The 20,000-nt window shown below is 34.8% G+C and overlaps 1 protein-coding gene across 7 annotated transcripts; it reads left to right on the top strand.

Annotated features, from left to right (window-relative positions):
• Nucleotides 1–735: 735 nt before the first annotated feature.
• Nucleotides 736–13,236, top strand: LOC122583841 (kinesin-related protein 4). 7 transcript variants are annotated; one of them, XR_006321330.1, is made up of 11 exons: nucleotides 736–1,256; nucleotides 1,889–1,949; nucleotides 4,601–4,824; nucleotides 5,857–6,061; nucleotides 6,367–6,495; nucleotides 6,615–6,715; nucleotides 7,126–7,244; nucleotides 10,714–10,806; nucleotides 11,343–11,498; nucleotides 12,707–12,757; nucleotides 12,949–13,236. XR_006321330.1 is itself a non-coding variant. In XM_043756222.1 (9 exons), exons 1-8 carry the CDS (start codon nucleotides 870–872, stop codon nucleotides 10,778–10,780), a joined length of 1,293 nt encoding a protein of 430 aa, XP_043612157.1. In that variant the 5' UTR covers nucleotides 736–869; the 3' UTR covers nucleotides 10,781–10,806; nucleotides 12,949–13,236. The 7 variants fall into 7 exon arrangements, 3 of the variants coding, with proteins under 3 accessions (XP_043612157.1, XP_043612156.1, XP_043612155.1); XR_006321332.1 differs by lacking the exon at nucleotides 11,343–11,498; XR_006321329.1 differs by lacking the exon at nucleotides 12,949–13,236 and having other exon boundaries at nucleotides 12,707–12,943.
• Nucleotides 13,237–20,000: the final 6,764 nt, after the last annotated feature.

Genomic DNA, 20,000 nt, shown 5'->3' on the forward strand with positions numbered 1-20,000 from the left:
ATTTGTTTGTAATAAAAAATTAATAACTTTAAATAAGTATTTAGTGAACTATTTTTAATTAAAAATATTGTAATAAATTATTTATGATATCATAATTAATATAAAGAGCTTTTAAGAAAAATTGTAGACTTGCTACATCATATATTTTTCTAAAAATATTTTTAAAAAGACAATTGTCTTTTATTTAGTATAGAGGTAGAGATTATAATTGATTTTAACTATCATATTTGGATGGTAACTTACATAGTAGCATAATATATATACATTAAATTCGATACATTGAATGCGGTGCAAACTATGGTAACGGGCATGTGGTTTTGCGTTTGGCAAAACTACAATAACGAGCTTCAAGTTTTGGGCCTGACAAAATCTGTTTCATTATATTTTGGGCATATAGTTTTGGACATAACAACATCTGTTTCCTTTTGTTTTAGTCATGTTTAATTCTATTAAAAAAATGCTTGGAGTGGCTATGGATCAATTGTAAACCAAATAGTAATTGTAAACCAATTAGTCTAGTCGTCTAGAACAAGTAATGAATGTCTCCTAAGAGAATGACCAGACGACATAATTCGTATATATATATTAAAAAAAAAGTAAAAAAGTAAACACTAACCGGATTACCCGTTTCATTTTAGAATGACCCGATGGTTTTTGCCTTTATCCGGTCATGAAAACCAGGTTTTAAATACCCGGGTTTTAAAAAAACCGATGCGTTCATACCCAAATCGTGATTCCAAACGCCTCCTTATTTGGTTCCAAAAACATCCTAACGCGACCAGAAAATAAAGAAACCCTAAGAGAAAAAAATTTAAAAATCTTCTGCTGCTTCGTTTCAAACATCAATTTAATTTCAACTTTTTCTTGCAATGGCGTCCAAGAAGAAGGAATCAGAGGGTATCTCCCTTCTCTCCATGTACGGTGAGGATGAAGATGACGATATGGATAGCGACAAGGATAGTAATAATAATGACAATAATACCCTTGAATTATTAGATAACAATGAAGAAACCAAATTCGGTGCCGATGAAGCTGTCAATATGGAAGTAGATAATGATAACGAAGATGATGATGATGATTTAAATTGTGCCAATCATGACACTGGGGTTGATTCTGCTAATGATATCGGGGTGTCACCGTGTCTTCCTCCTGTAGCTCAGAAAGTGACTGGTGCAGACCCGAGTAAAACCCGAAAAGGGACTCTGACGATTGTAGATTATGGGCATGATGAAGCTGCATTGTCACCTGAAGCAGAGGTATTGCTGTCGTGTTTTTTATAATTGGGCTTTTCGGTTTGCGGAGTTGGTTAATGCTGTTTATCTTGAATTTGAAGTTGGTCTTAACTCATTAGTATGTGCTCCTACTTGTTAGGGTTCTTAGTTATCATCTCGAAAGACGTTGGCCTATAGTCGTATTTGATAACCAATTATATAACACAGATGCCAATGTTGGACTTTCCTTATTTGTGCTATTATGTGTCGATCGAAATATATATGATAATAATAAGTAATGTTATCGAGGTTGAGAGAGTTCTATCCCAGTGTTAGCACGAAGACTTCATGACCAATTATATATAAAGGATCATCTTTAGCCAAATCTCTGTATAGGTGTAAAGTTAGTAACTTGGGCATGCCAGAGTTTTTATGCATAGACAACAATCATACTCTTGAAAAGATGATATATAGGTTTAGTCTGTTTGGAATTGTTATCTTGTGAACGTAGCGCATATCACAAAAATGTAATTGTGAACAGAATCTTAGCATAGAGGGAGGTTTAACTTGTACTTTAAACAGCCAGAACGATATGAAATTTATTTTTACTTGATTGTTATACAATTATGTCTTGTTTGTTTCTCCGGAATGTTTATAAAAGCTGGTTATGGTTTCAGGATGGGGAGATCATTGTAACAGGTCGTGTAATGTTTGGCGCAGAGCTCGAAACAATTAATGGTATGTATTCGTGATTTACCCTTTCTATATCATTTTGTATTAATTTTCCATGTTATTGAAAGTGTTGAAAGACAGAAATATGTGATGGTACCTTTGTGCATGAATTTGTCATCAGATGGTTTATCGGAGTCTATTGGTTTACGGGCTGTTGGTTTTCCTTATGCACATGCTAATGTAAATGGAGGAGCATTTGTTTTTAGCTCTTGCATATTGATCCATCAGTACATCGCCTGGTGGTGTACGGCCATGAGTTAAGGTCGTGTAATTAACAAGTACATGAGACCTAGCATTGGGGGAACTAGTAGTTCACTAAATGTAATATGTATATGGTCATTACTTTCATAAAATGTTAGCATTACAAGATCTTGCTGGTAATTATCACAACTCATGAAGTGTGCCATATGTCCTCTGTTTTCATGGACTTTTAACATGCCGTGTAAGAGCACCTATGTCCATCTGTCATCTTTGTTACTAATTAGCAAAACCCTGAATAGTGCATGCAGTCAAATAATTGAAATAGGCAGGAATAATAATCAAATTTGAAATTCTGATTACAGTTTGTTGAAGGTGAAAGAAGTTGGGAAATATATGGACATTTGTAAATAATTCTTTAGCATATGAAGAATCAATAAATAATTCACTCTGAAGATAAGATCTAAAATTCATATCACCGTTTATATGTATGTGATATTCATGAATTTGTAGACATAGATAGTGGGTGTGGATAATAGGCCCACATATCACCGAAAGGTGTTGCAGTTATATTGCATTGATAATTTTATGTTTATACTTTCCGATCTGGAACCATAGGAGAAGGTTGGGTGCTTTGCACACCAGGAACTACAGATTACTGTACTTTTAGTGATGTGCTGAGTACTAACATTAGCTAGATTATACGAACCAATCCCATAATAGGCTCGCTTCAAGTCATAAGCTAGTTGTAGAACTCACTCCCAAAATCTAGCTCAAAGGAAGGACACCTAGATTTATAAATCACCAACCAATCCCATACTTGGCCATTGTATATACTAAATGGGATAACACAACCCAAAAGACTAGTCTAATGGGTGAGATAGCCCATTTGGTATATAAACCCCACATTGGTTTCCCATACAATTGATGTGGGACAAGTCCCATACCTTGCAATGGTTTCGATCCGTAACGATCGTCCTCCCTTAGAAATCGGCGTCCTCATTGGTCATGGCCACGAGTGGCTCCATCCAGACCACCACTCCACGGGCCACCACTCTTAGCTGGCTCTGATACCATTGTTACATACCAAATGGGAGAACACAACCCAAAAGTCTAGTCTAATGGGTGAGATAGCCCATTTGGTAGATAAACCCCACATTGGTTTTCCAAATGGGAGAACACATTCCTATATAGTTAGATCAACTTTAGAGAATTCTTATCCTATTATCATTGCAGTATTGCACTTATGCTGTTACGCACTATATAATCAATAACATATTGCAGGTTTTCTAAATCATGTGATGATATACCTGTGATAGTTTTAATTACCTTAACCAATAGATGTATCACTCTTGAAAAGAATCCAATGAAATATCTTGTCGATATCACTAGAAAAGTAGATACTCTAGAACTCCAAATACTTGCCGGATGTTACCAATTACAGTTCTAGTGATGCCAACTGTTAACATAGATGTTCTTAGACAATTATGCTAAGGAAAGGAAGAAAAGAACAGTGGCATGAAACTAACTAGACCAATTAATAAATCAAACTGTTCTTCAAGAGCAGGATACAGAAATTTTCTAACTAAATGACCCGGCAACAAAAAATATCATCCTGTATAATAGTAGACTTCAAAACGTGGCCCAACCAAGCCCCCCAAAAAAGTGATTGCTGTATGTTTGTGAGAGGGATTTGTTTATGAAGACGAATAGTGTGAGTGGTAGATAGAGAAAGAGGTAGGGAGAGTAAGACAACAGAACGTGGTATAGGTTGAGCTAAAAAATAGCAGGTAATGAAAATCATTCCCAAAATTTATTTGGTAATGGCTCATTAGTCACTTGTAAGCGATTTCATTATTATTCGACCGCGCCAATATACTTTTAATGCCATCGCCATTCCCACCTTCCAGTGCCCCCCTCCCCCAAATTGTTCTATCAATATGAAATAATCATCAATTAATACAGTCAACTTAAAAAACCATTGAGATTATACTAGTATCTCAGGAACATATTTCAGGTGACATGAATGTAGTTTATATAGTTCAGTATTTCTCCTCCTTCAATGTTTTTCTACTGTATCTTATCTCGTCTTTAATTTAATGATCTCTAGTTTCATATAAAGCTGAAGGTTATTGGGTTCATCTTTAAGTCCAGTATCTGTCATGTCTTGTGGGTTAGAGGCCAAACAGAAGTGAGCGAGACCAAGCTGAGTCCCTACATAGTTGTTTAACCATGCAATCTAGCTTACTTATGCGCGAATATGAGAATATCTGTTATTTATATTGGCCAGCTATACATATACGTCTGAAATTCATAATAGTTACAGTGTTAATTTCACATTTAAGAGCTATAATTTTTTTTATTTTCCATTCTTTGCTTTTTTTTTCATTCATTATATTCTTGTTTGGCTTTGGATTCTGCCAAATTGATGGAGTTCTGGAATGTTCGGGTGTGTGCAGGAACACCGCCTGGGACAGTACAAGTATTGACACCAAGCACACAATTATCTCCTCAATCATCTGAACATGTTGATCAATCACAATCCGAGGCAATGAAATATAAAGAAAATGAGCCAGAGCCCGAAGAAGTAGCAAATATTTCTGAAGATGGGATGAAGGAAATGGATCCTTTGGATAAGTTTCTCCCTCCGCCACCAAATACAAAGTGCTCTGATGAATTGCAAGTAAGCTCATGTCAATTTGTATATTGGAATTCTGTTAGCGTGTCACCAGATTTCCATTGTTTATATCTTTGTTTTTTAGAATAAGATGCGATGCTTAAATAAGAAAGTCTAATAAACTGAAACTAGGAATATTTAAATTAAATCAACCCATTCGAAACCTATCGAGTCACAGATATCTAATACTTGTGATGGAGTCTTTATCTGCCTTTGGATGACGATTCGAGTACCTCTACTGGCCATGACTTGATTATTTATGATTTATCCAGTTATCAAGTTAGTTGTGACAATGCCATTCAATCAAAGTAGTCATGAACTTCGTTTTCAAGTAGTAAGATTCTTAAATTATCAAACTAGAGTTTATATTTTATGTCCTGGATCAAATACATCAAATTTATTTTATGCAACATTTTGGGGGGTTTGGTATGTGTAATTACTCTAATACGTTTATGAACTACAAGAACTGCCGAGAATTTTTGCAGATGTACGGGCAGGTTCAACAGTTAATATTCCCCTTTTCATTGATTGTGCAAGTTTTAAATGCCTCGGTTACTTCTGTCTCATCATTGTTCATCTCTTTATGCTTAGATACTAATTACTGTTCTCTCTGTTGAATGGAGTCTCTATATTGTCTTAATTAGTTATATACCTATGTACTCCTATGTAAAGCATTTAAGCTTTCCATATTAAGTACCCCCTGGTCATATGACTTTCTATTATAAGTCATGTATAAACACTCACTCTTTCATTACGTTTCTCCCGCACGGACTTCATATACCATTATACTGGCACCCGCTGACGAACTAGACAAGAGTGCCACCATCACCGAGTCACTGCCATGAATAATACATAGGAACACAAATTACATACCACAATTAGTGATTAACCATATTACAGATGATTTGTGTTCTCTGTTACGTAGCAGGAATATCCTTCTAGTTGAAGTGTTGTAAGAGTGGTCTTTTAATTATCTTTTGTCTGTTATTACATTTACTAGTCCCCTGAATACTTCCTATCTGGTGTGCTTTGGTGCAGGAAAAGATTATTAAGTTTCTCTTGCTGAAGAAGAAAACCGGTAGAAGCTATAATTCGGAAGTACGCAATAGGAAAGAATATCGCAACCCGGACTTCTTGTTACATGCCGTGACTTATCAGGACATTGATCAGATAGGATCTTGTTTCAGTAAAGATGTTTTTGATCCCCATGGTTATGACAAAAGTGACTATTATGATGAGATAGGTGGGTTTTATTTATAATGGGTCAATTAGCTCAAACATGTTGGAAACTTGAAATCAGATAAAGTGTATATTTGATGTATGAAACCTCTAGATTGTGTTATTCAAATAGTTTGGTTATTACTGCAACACACTATCTAAAAATATTTAAATGTTTTGACAAAAGCCCCCTAACAATCATATGCACATTATATAAATTCCATCGTCTATTAAGATACTTCTTTAATACTGCAACGTCAAGACCCATATCTCTCTTTCTCTTTATATCTATCGTATATGCTTATTCTCTGATGACTGTTATTTGAGCAGAGGCTGATCTGAAGCGGGAATTGGAGAGAAAAGAACAAGAGAAAAAGAAAAATCAAAAGATAGATTTTCTTTCTGGTGGGACACAACCCACAGTTTCTATTCCAACGTCAAAAATGATGCCTATGCCACGTAAGCACAGTTTATACTTCATATTTGGAATGAGATGTTTCGATTCCTGTGTAATCTTGTTTAAGTTTTGTTATTTCTGTATGGATTCATAACTTAGTTGGTGTCTACTAAATTTGCAGCTGTCGCATCCATAGCTGGTGGTGGATCAAATTCTGTTTCAGCTGCTGCTGATACTGGGACTCGGGAAGGTCGACCAAATAAAAAATCCAAATGGGATAAGGTATCAGTTGTCCATATTGCATGTTAGATTTCATTGTGATGTGTTGCAAGTTTCAGAGGTGAAAAGATATAGTTGGGTTGGGTAATGGGTTTGCGTTGAAACAGGTCATTTTTAGTAAAGCCTGTTTACTAGGACAGGCTGGTTAACTGCAAGCAATAGTTTGTCGGTTTGTCCTTGTTTTATATATCTTTTATAAATGCATAACGAGTCAATAATGATTGCAAAGTAATATTACTACAGTATTCATTTAGTAATAATTATTTTTTGAGATCAGATGCATTTGACTGGTTCAACTCACATAACACAAACCAAATCACCTATTAATATGTAGAAGAGTCAAATTTGCCACCTCTGAAAGTTATTGTAGATGGTACTAAGGTAATTTGTATACACATTATTATCATTGTCAGGTAGATGGGAACAGAAGACATCCTCTTACCACTAGTGGACAGGATTCTGTATCTAGTGTTGGGTCGAATGCAGCACTCTTATCTTCTTCTAATGCTGGGAGTGGTTACACAGCCTTCGCGTAAGTCCTTACACCATTTTAGTAGTTATCTTTTTTTTTCTGCTCAGATGGATTTAAGTTATTCAATCTCTATATTGTGCGAGATACACCAAGAGCAATATTCCTTCCATATCGATAAGCAATTAACCTTAGAACTGGATCGAATAACCCGATTAAGAATATAGTTGTAATCAACAACGATTAATTTGAGATACAGTCTCACCACTCAAGCTTTTCGTTGGGCTTTCTAATTCAAGAAACACGATACGGGCACACCTTGTGAATTTGAATCAGTTTCCAAAGATCACCTCTGAATTCCTGCCAAAGAATAAGATAGCAATGGACGATTTCCCTAAATTAGAGATACGGGATTTTAATTAAAATTCAAAAACTGCTTTGCTCCATTCACCATTACAGTGCATAAGAAGTTTTCAGCAAAACACCCATGATGCTATATTTTAGGAAAAATAACTGCTTGACAACATAAAGAAAATATATATACTAAAATCGCATACAAAAGAAAATACTAAAATTGCATCAAAAGAAAATAAGAAACGTGGAATGTAAATGGACTATTGGGCCATCAGTTGTTTTGTACTAAGCTGACTCATCCTGGATTTGGCTGGATCTCAGCTGCTTGACTTGGGTATGCCTCAACTCGGCCGGCATAGCTATTACATATACTTGTATGTATACATATGTGTTTGTACAGAAAGGGTTTGTGCCATGATGGGATCTTTTCCCCACACTTTTTTAAATAGCCACCATCTAGTTTTCGATAGATGCCTTTTGTTTTCTAAAACTAGCATCATTTTTGGAACATTTACTTCGACAATAAGGGGAAATAGATTTCATTATTTGAAGCGTATGGTATATGCTTTTTTTTTCTGTCACTATATAGGGTCAATGTAAATCGATACATTAATCTGTTAGATAAAAATCTGAAGAATATGCTTTTTTTTCTCACTATATAGGGTCACTGTAAATTGATACAGTACATTAAATCTGTTAGATAATTATATGAACAATCACATTATCTTTAATGTGCAGCTAGATGTATGTGTAATGCATCTTTTTGACCTAGTAACAATAACATTAACACCAACACTTAATTCCGTCAAAGGCGGGGTGTGATTCTTTCAGTATGCTGCTGTAGTATGTATATACGAATGTTCATACTCACACAAACCCGTAGAATAACTTTTGTCTGTTTAGTTTGGTCCTAGTTTTAAATTTGATTAACTTAATGTTTTGCCTCTGGATTCCATCGATTATCATATGCTTATATATTATTGGTAAAAATGCTGAATATGTTTCTTTACCTTTCGTCTTATATCATTTTCTTCCAAGCATAGGTAAATAGGTATTGATGAAATATAAGACAATATGAACAATGGACAGTAAAGAAGAACATAATGTGTCTGAAAACGCAAAATCTGCAGCCTCATTGACTTTCCAAGATTATCTGAATATAGCGATGTTACCAATTAACAGTTAATTGATATACTATTGAAAACCTACTGTTGACTGAATAAATGATTTACTTTTTAAAAGAACTAAGCGACCCATCGAGTTATGAGAATCCAAATTGTGGCATGATAGTAGCATTTGCTAATATGTCATGAGTGGGCCCATTGGATGTATTTTTCTTTTGTTAGGAGCAGTGAGAATATATATATGTATATATATGTATTTTTCTTTTGCTAATATATATATATATATATATTGATAGATAGATAGATAGATAGATTTATGTAAAGATGAATGTTATTTGGATCAAGTCAAAAACTTATCACTTGTTACAGTTTTGATCCAAAGCAGCAACTTCAATCTGTTTATATGTAAATGGGGTGAAATCATTTTGTATTTTGTTCATGATGGGCCAGTTGGGTAAATTGGGAAAATAGCTATAAATAATTCGGGGTCAAAAATTGCCGGTAAGGCGTGCTCAAAAGCTTGCATCCTAAATGTGTTGGTTTAACAAGATTAGATTATCATTATAATAATATAATTTCATAATCATATATGATACATTAGTTATGTTGTAAAATCAAAATTTTGGAGAAGCACTTGTGGATGTTGAGCCTAGTTTTTTAAAATTCTTTCATAACCAATTTTCACCATCCCTGAGCAGCCCATTTTGCCACCCTTGTTTCTTATTAGAAAACCAAAAGAAGATGAAATAGACGATGTGATTCTTTTTACCCATGTAGTACGGTCATCTGCATAATAGATCATGCTAACTCTTATTTTTATTTGAGAGAATACCATCTTGCCTAAATATTTTCTGATTTTGGACTTATATGAACACAAAGCATCGTTAGAATGGATCTGCAACTGGAAGTTTGTGCAAGAATGATATCTGCAGTTTACTGCATATGTGTTTTCTTGTGTGTATATATACGAGTGTATTGTAAAATATATTTGAATTTCATGAACTGTGGTACTGTACTGGTATTAGTATGAGTTATTATTTGGTTCTTTAGCCATTTTTTTGTTTGGTTAGGCTTACTAGTGAGTAACTTATGCATGATTTCTAGGGTATGTTTGGCGTGTGGGTTTTGAAAGGAGGGTATGGGAATTGATATGATATATAGTGTTTGTCTAATGGGTTTGATTTGAACAAATATAAATCAAACCCATGAATTTGTGCATATGTCAATCCCAAGTGGTATGGTGAGTTTGGAAAACCCATTGCCATTCCCATAGGCATATGGGTACCAAGATTCAAACCAAACACCCCCTTTCTTGTGATGTCAATATATTTACGTTTGGCAAAAGTAGCCGTAGCTTTTAGTTGGAGCTGTAAGCTGTAGCTTTTAGTTGGAGCTGTAAGCGGTGACTTTTATTTTTTAAAAGTGTTTGGTATGGAGCTGCAACTTCAAGAGGTATTTGTGTAGCTTTTAAAGATTAAAAGCTTTATCGAAAAGCTAAAGCTCCTGAAACGCTACTTCAAGAGGTGTTTGTGTAGCTTTTAAAGATTAAAAGCTTTATCGAAAAGCTAAAGCTCCTGAAACGCTACAAGTAGCGTTTCATTTTAGAGCTTTTTCTTTCAAATAAAAGCTAAAGCTAGCTGCATCCAAACAAAGCTTTTAATACTTTAGGAGCTTTTAGTTTAAAATAAAAAGCTAAAGCTACTAAAACGCTCTTGAAAAGCTTGCGCCAAACATAGCCTTAATGATTGACATTTTAATCATAAGCGCTACTTGATCCGACTTAGCATGATAATTGTTTGCCTATCTTGTTTTGTTTTGATTGGTTTATGTCATGTACTTTTCTTAGTTGTGAGAGTGGTTTGGTGTTTTCTGAGATGATCTAGCGTCTAGGTACTTCATCTTCTGATTTGTTTCTCGCAGGAACATAAATTATTGAATGTCTATTTGGTTGTGCTCTTTTCTTAGTTGTACAATCATATAAAGATGTAACATTTACAAGAAATCTCTAAGAATTCTGCGGACTTTAAAACGTTTTATAATTTGATGAATTACAGGCAACAAAGACGAAGAGAGGCAGAGGAAAGGAAATCAAGTGACAGGAAATTGGATAGAAGATCATAAATGATTTGCATTTCCTTCATTCCTTTGTAAGTTGGAAAAACATTCTTGTTTCGTTTTTATAATTAGGTTTCCAGGGAAAATGCGTTACTTTTGTTGCTCATCTGCTATTTTCTTTTATTATTATTATTATGAGAGAGAAATCAACAAATGAAAATTATACAGGAAATGGTTCACGTGAAGCTCTTACATATATCATTATACAATATCCGATGTAGTTGGTTTGAACCATCTGGGTTACAGCCCAATGGCCACCTGCCCCCCTAAAAAACGACTTGGTGGGAACACCACCCAGGTTCGAATCCCTGCAAAAGCATATTCAACCAGCCAAGGTTGCTGGGGTCTCACCGTCAGGTAGCGTTGCAGGGTCGCTAGCTTGAGAGAAAAAATTCCTCCCCCTTCCCCCCCTTTTTTTTTAAACTTTCAGCCAACAGAATCCAAATTTAGAATTAGCTTGAACACTGAATCCAAGACTGCGCATGATCATGAATCATCTATACTTAATAAACCCTATTTACTTCCATTGAGATGCGTTTAAGTTTATAACTTTGTCTTGTGTGTGTAGGAGAGAGATGTATAAAGAGAGCGAGAGGGAGATGAAGTATAAAGATGACTTTTTTTTTCAGGACTTGTCAGATTTTTGTAGATGAATTCATATCTCAAATTTTTGTATGGAATCAACTTTAGCTTGTGTTAATTTGGCACCGGAGTCCACTAAAAGGTATAGCAAATACTGATAGTTTCCAGAATTTTATAGATGCTCCCTGAGACCGGATAGGATTGATAGATCAAAAATTTATGTGGCAAGTTTGTTAATGTTTAATTGTCTACAAATTTGGACAGACCACTTTTCCCCTGTGATGGTATATAACTATATACTGATATACATATAGTTCTGGCTATTTAACCAGTATTCGTGTATTTCTGGGTAACCTCCCTTCTCTTTTTGAAATCACTCCTTGCATGATGCCTCCTGTATTTTTGTGTAACCAACGCAAAAGGGGTTTATTTTTGTGACCAAAATTTATATTTTTCAATGGGGTTAGCTCACTTGGTAGAGGCTTTTGCCTCTTGGGGTAGGGACCAAGGTTTAATTTTTGACCGTTCTTTAGTGTAATTTGGTAGTGTAGTGTTTTGTCAATGGTTTAGTGGCCCATAGGTAAGTGCTTTGACCCGGGGAAATCCACCAGGTTTCGAATCCTACTTCCTACATTTGTAGGAGTGGATTATTAGGGGGGTATTTGAGAGTCGGCATGCGTGGTTCGAGCTCTGCATGCTGTTGAATTGGATGTCACCGTGGAGTCTTGAATGTTAACGTCTAATAACTAACTCGCTGTTAAAAAAAAATTATATAAGATTTGAATCCACAAAATTTGATGAAAACAATGAAAATAAAAATGCATCTACTTATAATAGTTACCTAAGACATGGGGCTGTTTTGTTAAAACCAATTTATTAACGTTGCAATGTAAATTGTTACATCCACTAAATGGTTAAACCTAAGTGTATAGCTTATTCACTAAAAGGTTAAACATAATAGTATATAGCTAGATTTGAAAGTTAACGACCATAATCATTAGTTTACATGGAGGCTCTTAATATTAAAATTTTAAAATATTAGGATCGTGATTGACGAAAGAGATCTAGATCTATGTAGGATCAGTAGAAGCCGGAGATCTGTATAGTATGTAACTGCTTTATAAGGTCTCCCTGTATTTACAACGACCTGCAAACAGGAATATATGATCTATTCGCAACTATTTGAATATGTATTATACAAGCAGCACAAGAATGTGAAACTTGTATTACTTAATCATGAAGATCGCTATTTGCGTAAACATGTACTAACTTATTTTAGGAAAGAAAAAATCATCGAAGGTTCAAAAAAATTGATTTGAGCTTCCTTTTCCTTTGCCATGTCAATGCCAGGCAATAGCTGTGCACTACGAAGGGCAGCAGAATCAACTTGATGCAGAGCACGTAAGGACCTGATAAAACGTGGGCTATTATAGCCAAGTACCCGACTAAATTTTTTTGGGACCAAATGAATCCCCTTAAAAAAAAAAATGATACAACATAAATATAACTACGATGTGTGCGTGAGATGCATACCATATTTTTGTTAAGGGTTGGCAGTTATACAAAGAAATTAACAATTGAAAATTTTACAGGATACGGTTCGCGTGAAGCTCTTACCTTTATCACATTATTCAAATATCCAATATAGTTGGTTTTAACTTTCATCCAACAGAATCCAGACTTAGAGCTTTGTTTGAACACTGAATCGAAAATTGCGCATGATCAATTATTTGTGGGTTTCACCTAATAAACCCTGTTCTCCATCAAGATATGTTTACGTTTATAACTTTGTGTCTCGTGTGGCTTGTTACAGGACGTGTCGATTGTAGATGGATTCATATCATTATTTTTTGTATGAAATAAACTTTAGATTGTCTTCATGCCGTACAGGTCCTTAAAAAGTTTAGCTGATGTTACCATATTCATACAGGGAGGCAAGTCATTTCCCTGATGCTTCATTCTTGAGTTGTTTTTAGAATAGAAAGAGAAGGAAAGGATATGAAAAATTGATAAAAATGTATTCTTGAGTTTTTCTATTATAAGAAAAGAAAAGAGAGGAGTGGAAAACTTAAGCCTATTTTGATCACAAGTTTTCTGGCCATATACTCCTGACTTGAAAGGGAAATTTTATAAAGCTTCATAAAATTACTACTATACCCTTGTTATTTCTGGAATGGTTGTAAAATATATATGGACATAATAGTAAAATAAATATTTTTTTTTTTTTCTTTTCTTATCCTTATAAACTCAAGAATGTAATTAGCTCTCTCTATTCTTTTCTTTTGTTTAAGTTTCTTTCAACTCAAGAAAGACTTTTATGTTTATAATTTCTTTTCTTTTCTTCCCTTCTCTATTCTTATCTTTTCTTTTCCTTATATATTAAACTCGAGAATGCAGTGTGAGTCTGGATAGGGTGGATAGGTGAAGGGATCAAGTGAGAACCAAAAGAATGGTGAGAACCGTGAGAACCACTTAAAGAACATCTTTAAGGGCTCCTTAGAGTTAAGGGCTACGCCCGTACTGTATCAAATCGTCACCATCTCTTGGATCGCCGCCCATCAAATCCATATCATTCTCATATGCGTCCGGTGACAACCCCTTTAGAAAGGATGAACACAACGCCCGTACCGTATCCATACGTTTTCAACACGTAACCCATATGATTTTTTCCCAAAAAAAAAAAAATAGTTTTTGTTAAAAGAGAATAAAATTTTTTTTTTAAAATATTAAAAAATTAGAAAACCACACACACACACAAAAAAATGGAGAAACTAGTGGTTCTTACGGTTCTCTTCATATTTGTTGTTCTCACTTAACCCTACGCGGGTTGATAGATCAAAATGTATAGAGAATTTGCAAGTTTTTAATTGTGTATAAATGTGGACCAATTGTTACATGTGACATTATATACATATGTTTTGGTTACCTATCCGTGTATTTCTGGGGAATTGAACCTCCCTTGCCATCCTAAATTCACTCCTCGGACGACGAACTTCTGTATGGACAACCAAAGAAAATGGGGTTTATTCTTGTAACCGAAATGTTATTGTGCAATTTTGCAAAAAGTAGCTCTTAAAAAGTACAAGGTGTCGGGTTGTTCATTAAAATCAATTTATTAACGTTGAAACGTGAATTATATTCGTTGAAACGTGAATTATGTTACATGTGTACCAAGAATCTCAGACTTCGTGTGGTTACAAGCTGAGGATGTCCATCGTGATTCAACAAATTCCACAACCGCCCTGTGAAAGAGCTAAGATTTAGAAGAGTTGATGGAGGGTTGAATTATGCGATGTGACTAGCACGTCACATCGTCTGAAAAACACCTACACTCGTACAATCCAAGTCCGGGGATAGCAACCCCGGACTCAATATTTGAATTTTCAGTCCTGTATTGGCAAACCCGGATTCATCCCACTTTTACAAGTCCGGGTTTGTCAAACCTCGAATTACTGGTTCCATAAATTTTTTTGACGAAAACTTATTTGATTAAACACCCGCCAAAGATGTCCATAAAAAAAAAATCGGAATTCACCTCCAATAACCACTTGGGCATAGCCCAGTGGCCACCTGCTGCCTTTGAAGCTGGGCCCACAGGTATAGACCGAGAGGTCACGGGTTCAAACTTAGTCTCGGACGGTTCTCCCAATTACTTTGTGGGTATCATGTGGAGACATTTCAATGGCATCATACCTTTGCAGTATAGAGATGATGGATACCAAATGGTACATAGGGTTAGGTGTTCCTCCCAATCTACACTTTTGACTCACCTCCAAATGTTTCTACCGAAACAATAACACCATCTACGTAAAACACAAAACAAATATGAACATCTATCCATAGATACATATATGTTAGGAAAATAATAGGATGCCAAACAATTCACTTGAATAGATAATGATGACAATCCAAAGAATCAAAGCAAACAAAACAGAAAGAAGTAAGTGGTTGAGGCCCGTGTTCAACAGAGTTCTCTTAAAAAAGATTTTCCAACATTTTTTTCGGGGAACAACAGCCTAAGCAACACAGTGCCAGACTTGATTCTTGCTAGAAAAGTGATCGGACGACCTGCGGAGAGAGAACGAAGCTTGCTGGTGTATATTTGTATGGAGTGTGTGTTTGAGTGTTTCGAATAGTAGCAAGCAGCTTTTATTTACACTGCAAAAAATAACCGCAACATCAAAGTTGATTAATTGCAGTCCTTAAGTGTCTTGATTGCCATTAATGATTCATCTTTAGGTAATATTCAGTTGTTACCATGGTATCAAGTATCAATTAAGGTGTTAATGTTATATATACTTGACATTTAAAATGTGTTAATGTTATATATACTTTGTAGGGAAAATAAAATTTAACCTTCTTAATTTTTAAATCATACAAAATGCCCTTTTGATTTTCATGTTGTTACACTCAACAATAGGGAATATAAGCCCTAAAATGTAAAACATAACTTTACAATGCAGAATCTTGAAAACTAAAATATATTGATAGACTACTCTCGGTTTGCATTTTTACATTAAGGTTCCAATAATTAAGACCCCTCCAATGGGCGTGTCACTACGTCGTCTCGAGGGGAAGCCATTGGCCAATGTATGTCTTTCTGGCTCATCGATTACTGGATTTTGTTGTTGGAGGAAGAGGAGAGGATGAAGAGGTTGGGGACGAAGTGGAGTCCTTTTTGAGGTGTGTGCTTTTTTAATCTATCTATTTAGTATACTAAAATAAAATAATGCGAAAAAGGTGATATAGAAAGAGGAGTTGGGTATGTTCATTTTGGAAAGAGTTCGATACTTGTAGTGTGGTTAATTTTTTTCTATTTTTTTTTTGCTTTTGATTGATTATTATAATATTGTAGAGTATAGTTTTTGAGATTATTGTTACAGAAGTTGATTGATTGTGGTGGAGTTATGATGTGGCGCTATCAACTTGGTATGATAACATTATCATTATTAATGCTCGGGGAAATAAGAAGGTTAATGTAAACTATATATCTATATCTATCTATATATAAAAGTTCTATGATGGTGGTGGAAATATTAGCGCATTCTTGACGCTTTATCGGTGTCTACTTAATAGGTGTAATTAGCTTCCTTTAGAATATTTAATGTGCAAATGATATCTATATGTGTTAATGTTAATGCATCAATGAGTCACCGAATTAATGGATGGATGAATGATGCATCCTCAAATTTTCTCCTCTACGGATACATATCGAAACAAAAAAAATGATATATGTATGCTCACTATATTTGCATGGCATGAAATTAATGATGTATCAACTTAATAGGTGTTACTCTTCCGTTGTTCATATCAAAGGTTGCTTCATTGGCTAATCTCTTTGTTAATTAATTAATGTACAATTCATCCTTTAATGAGATAATTGGTTAACCTTCTTTTGTAACCGTTGCAATTCACTCCTCAAGAGTCGTGCTAATTACAAAAGTATCTATATAAATATAGCATTTGGGCTGCGTTGGTGTGTGCTCTGCATAAAAGGTATTCTTGAGTTGTTGTTGAGTGGTTTTTGCTGATAAATTTTCGATTCTTCTTTGTTGTTGGCTTCACGTGGCAAGTCTTAAGCTTTGAGTCGTCCCTACTGGGGAATCTGGTGTGCTTCTCAGTGAGCTTCAGAAAGGGTCTGAAGGGCCTGTGACGGTCATGGTTTGTCGACAATGGGATGTCATAAATAATAATCGAGCGTACATGAGTACCGATTTTATTGTCTCTGATGAACAGGTGATTTGTTAGGGTTAATCATTGTGTTGCTGTAAATTGAATTGTTATTATCTGTATGTAGTAATTGTAATTGTTATCAATATTGATTGCATTAATAATGATTCGTATATGATTTTTTTTGAACGGCTAATGATTTGTATATGTGATAGCTAGTCCTTTCATTTGTGATGTAATAGTAGTTACTGGATTCATTAATCAATAGCTTTAACATTTATGATAATCATAATAATGATATAGGATTAAGTAGCAGGAGAATGAAGGGTCAACATTCAAATGTAAGGTTAACCCATTAGGTTTTGGAGTTAATTGCAGACGGTCCTTCTCCCCATGAAAAATCAAGATACAATGCAACAATTTATACGATTTTATTTTTCTTCTTAAATGAAGCTTCTGTTTTTTCTTCCTTCTAAATCTTCTTAAAGAAATTTTCTTCTAATACTAACCCTAAATCTTTTTCAATTTTCATTGCAGGTTCTTATAACCAATTTGCCTCAGCAATTGATTAATCATAGGCTATGGCAAGTAAGTTCTGTGTTTATTCAACTGTATATATATAATACATTAATACATCTTTAATCTATCATGAAATCATATCTGGTTTAATACTGAAGGTATTCACATATTGATATAGGGTTATATAGAAATTAAATGGGTTTATTTCATATCTGATATTTGTAAGTGCAACCTAGAGGGGGGGGGGGGTGAATAGGTTGTACCCGTTTTTTAACTTGGTTTACAAAACTTTTTGATTAACAATCAATCTTAACTTACTAGTTACAAAACTTGCATGATTTGAACAACGAAGAAGTTAACCCTTGTAGCTATAACAACCAATTGAATCCATGTGAAGCAAATATGATAATAAGATAATGATCAATAATAAGAAGATAACGGTAAGAAAGTATATCACCACATGAACACCACGATATATAGTGGTTGGGGTCAGATGTTAACTAATCCGCCTTAATCCACTCCTCGATACACAATCGAGATTTTGTAGCACTATCTTTCTCCAAAACCGGTGGAGAGTCCACAATACAATCTTGACACTTCAAGATGAGCCAACAATTCCTAACCACTAGGAATTTACCAAGTCTTGACACTTCAAGACACACCAATGATTCCTAATCACTAGGAAATCTTCAATTCTTGACACTTCAAGAATTTTCCCAACTCTAACTACTAGAGTTTAATTTACACCTAAATAATCTTGACACTTCAAGATATAAAGTTTCCTAACCACTAGGAAACACAAGCTCTTGACACTTCAAGAGAATACACAACAATCACACTCACTAGTGTAATTCAATACACAATTTGTAGGCTCTCAATTATTTCACTAAATAATCTCCTCACTACAAATTTGATACTCTTGCTAATAATCAATGATATAAGATTTGTATGATACGAATATATGTTTTCAGGAGTTGTAGATGCAAGAGGTGAGTTCCCAAAGTCACCAAGTCTTCAATTTATAGCTCAAAAGTGTTTTATGACCATTTGACCCGGACGACTCTTAACTGAGGCCGTCCTCCATGGCACAAGAGCCGTGCTTCAAACAAGAGCCGTGCCTTACCTGGAACTTCACAAAAGGCCTTGTATATCTCCAATATTGTCTCCACCACAAGAAAGAATCATCCATTTACAAGTTTAACTAAAAGGAGAATAGAAGAAAGAGAACTAGATGTTTACCAAGTATGGATGTTTAGGGAATGGGCAAGTCACATGATATGATATGGAAATGAATCTACACCCCACTCAAATTTCATATATAAATCAGATCTTATCCATATATTGACCAATTTTGACCATTTAATTAACATTGACTTTTGTTGACCTTCAATACTTAGAAAAATTTTAGCCTCCAATTTTTGTGAGAATTCAAAGTGTTTAGATTTGGATTTTAACAATTGCAAACATCTTAGAATGGTAATGTAAGACTTAGGAGCAAGTTTCGGGTCATGAACATATGTAACGAGTGCTTGGTAAATCTCATCAATTTGGATAGAACAGGGACGACCTTTGTTCCTACAAGAGCCGTCTACCGGAGCCGTTCCCTGAACAAGAGCCGTGCTCTTTTATACTTAGAAAATTTTCGACTTTCAGATTTGGCGAAAAACGAAAGTTGTTGTTTTTGAAACCTTTCAATTGTAAACATCTTAGAACATCAATATAAGCTTATGGAGCAAGTTTACAGGACATGAGGCCGTCCTCTGGAGCCGTGCTCTGAACTGAGGCCGTGCCTGGGTTTTTCGACAACTTGCTACATTTAACTCAAACTTGACGTTTTCATCATTTTTGGTTCCGAATTAGCGTATGTATGCCCAAATAATTATTAATACCATCTTACACATTCTATAAATTGTTATGGCACACCACACATTGATCGACGCTATAGATAGTGCTACTTTGCGTCTTTATAAAATGTTTTTTAGAAGGATGTTGAAGCATGTAAGAATATACGTATGATCAATTATATTTACCACTTACCTTCATGTGGTATGTTATTAATCATCATCAAAACTAAGGAGTGCCTTATAAATGTTATAACTTTATTAAACCATGTATGCACCAACAATCTCCCCCTTTTTGATGATGACAACAATATAACACATGTAGGTAAATGTTCTATATAATTGGTCATGTTAACTACATAACATACCTACATGCTTCTCCCCCTTTGTCGAATCAAAAAGAAGGGAAATAGGTTTTAGAGCTTAGGTTTCGATCCGTGGGACATGTGGGTACCTAACAATAGCTCCCCTTGAAAGTTACCTACCGACAAGAACCATAAGCACATACAAGTATGAAAGTGATATAGGCACAATACACATATTCAATTAATGCCACCGATGTGTACATAAGTCATAAATCATGGAGCATGAATCAAGATATTATACTAATACAA

The sequence above is a fragment of the Erigeron canadensis genome, chromosome 9 (assembly GCF_010389155.1).
Source record: "Erigeron canadensis isolate Cc75 chromosome 9, C_canadensis_v1, whole genome shotgun sequence".
Taxonomy (NCBI): domain Eukaryota; kingdom Viridiplantae; phylum Streptophyta; class Magnoliopsida; order Asterales; family Asteraceae; genus Erigeron; species Erigeron canadensis.

What these genes read in the sequence shown, in the direction of transcription:
- LOC122583841 (XM_043756222.1), top strand. Translation starts at nt 870, where the DNA reads ATGGCGTCCAAGAAGAAGGAATCAGAGGGTATCTCCCTTCTCTCCATG. An exon ending in AGAGCTCGAAACAATTAATG is followed by an intron (nt 1,950 to 4,600) that starts GTATGTATTCGT and finishes GGGTGTGTGCAG; the next exon opens with GAACACCGCCTGGGACAGTA. An exon ending in AGTGGTTACACAGCCTTCGC is followed by an intron (nt 7,245 to 10,713) that starts GTAAGTCCTTAC and finishes GATGAATTACAG; the next exon opens with GCAACAAAGACGAAGAGAGG.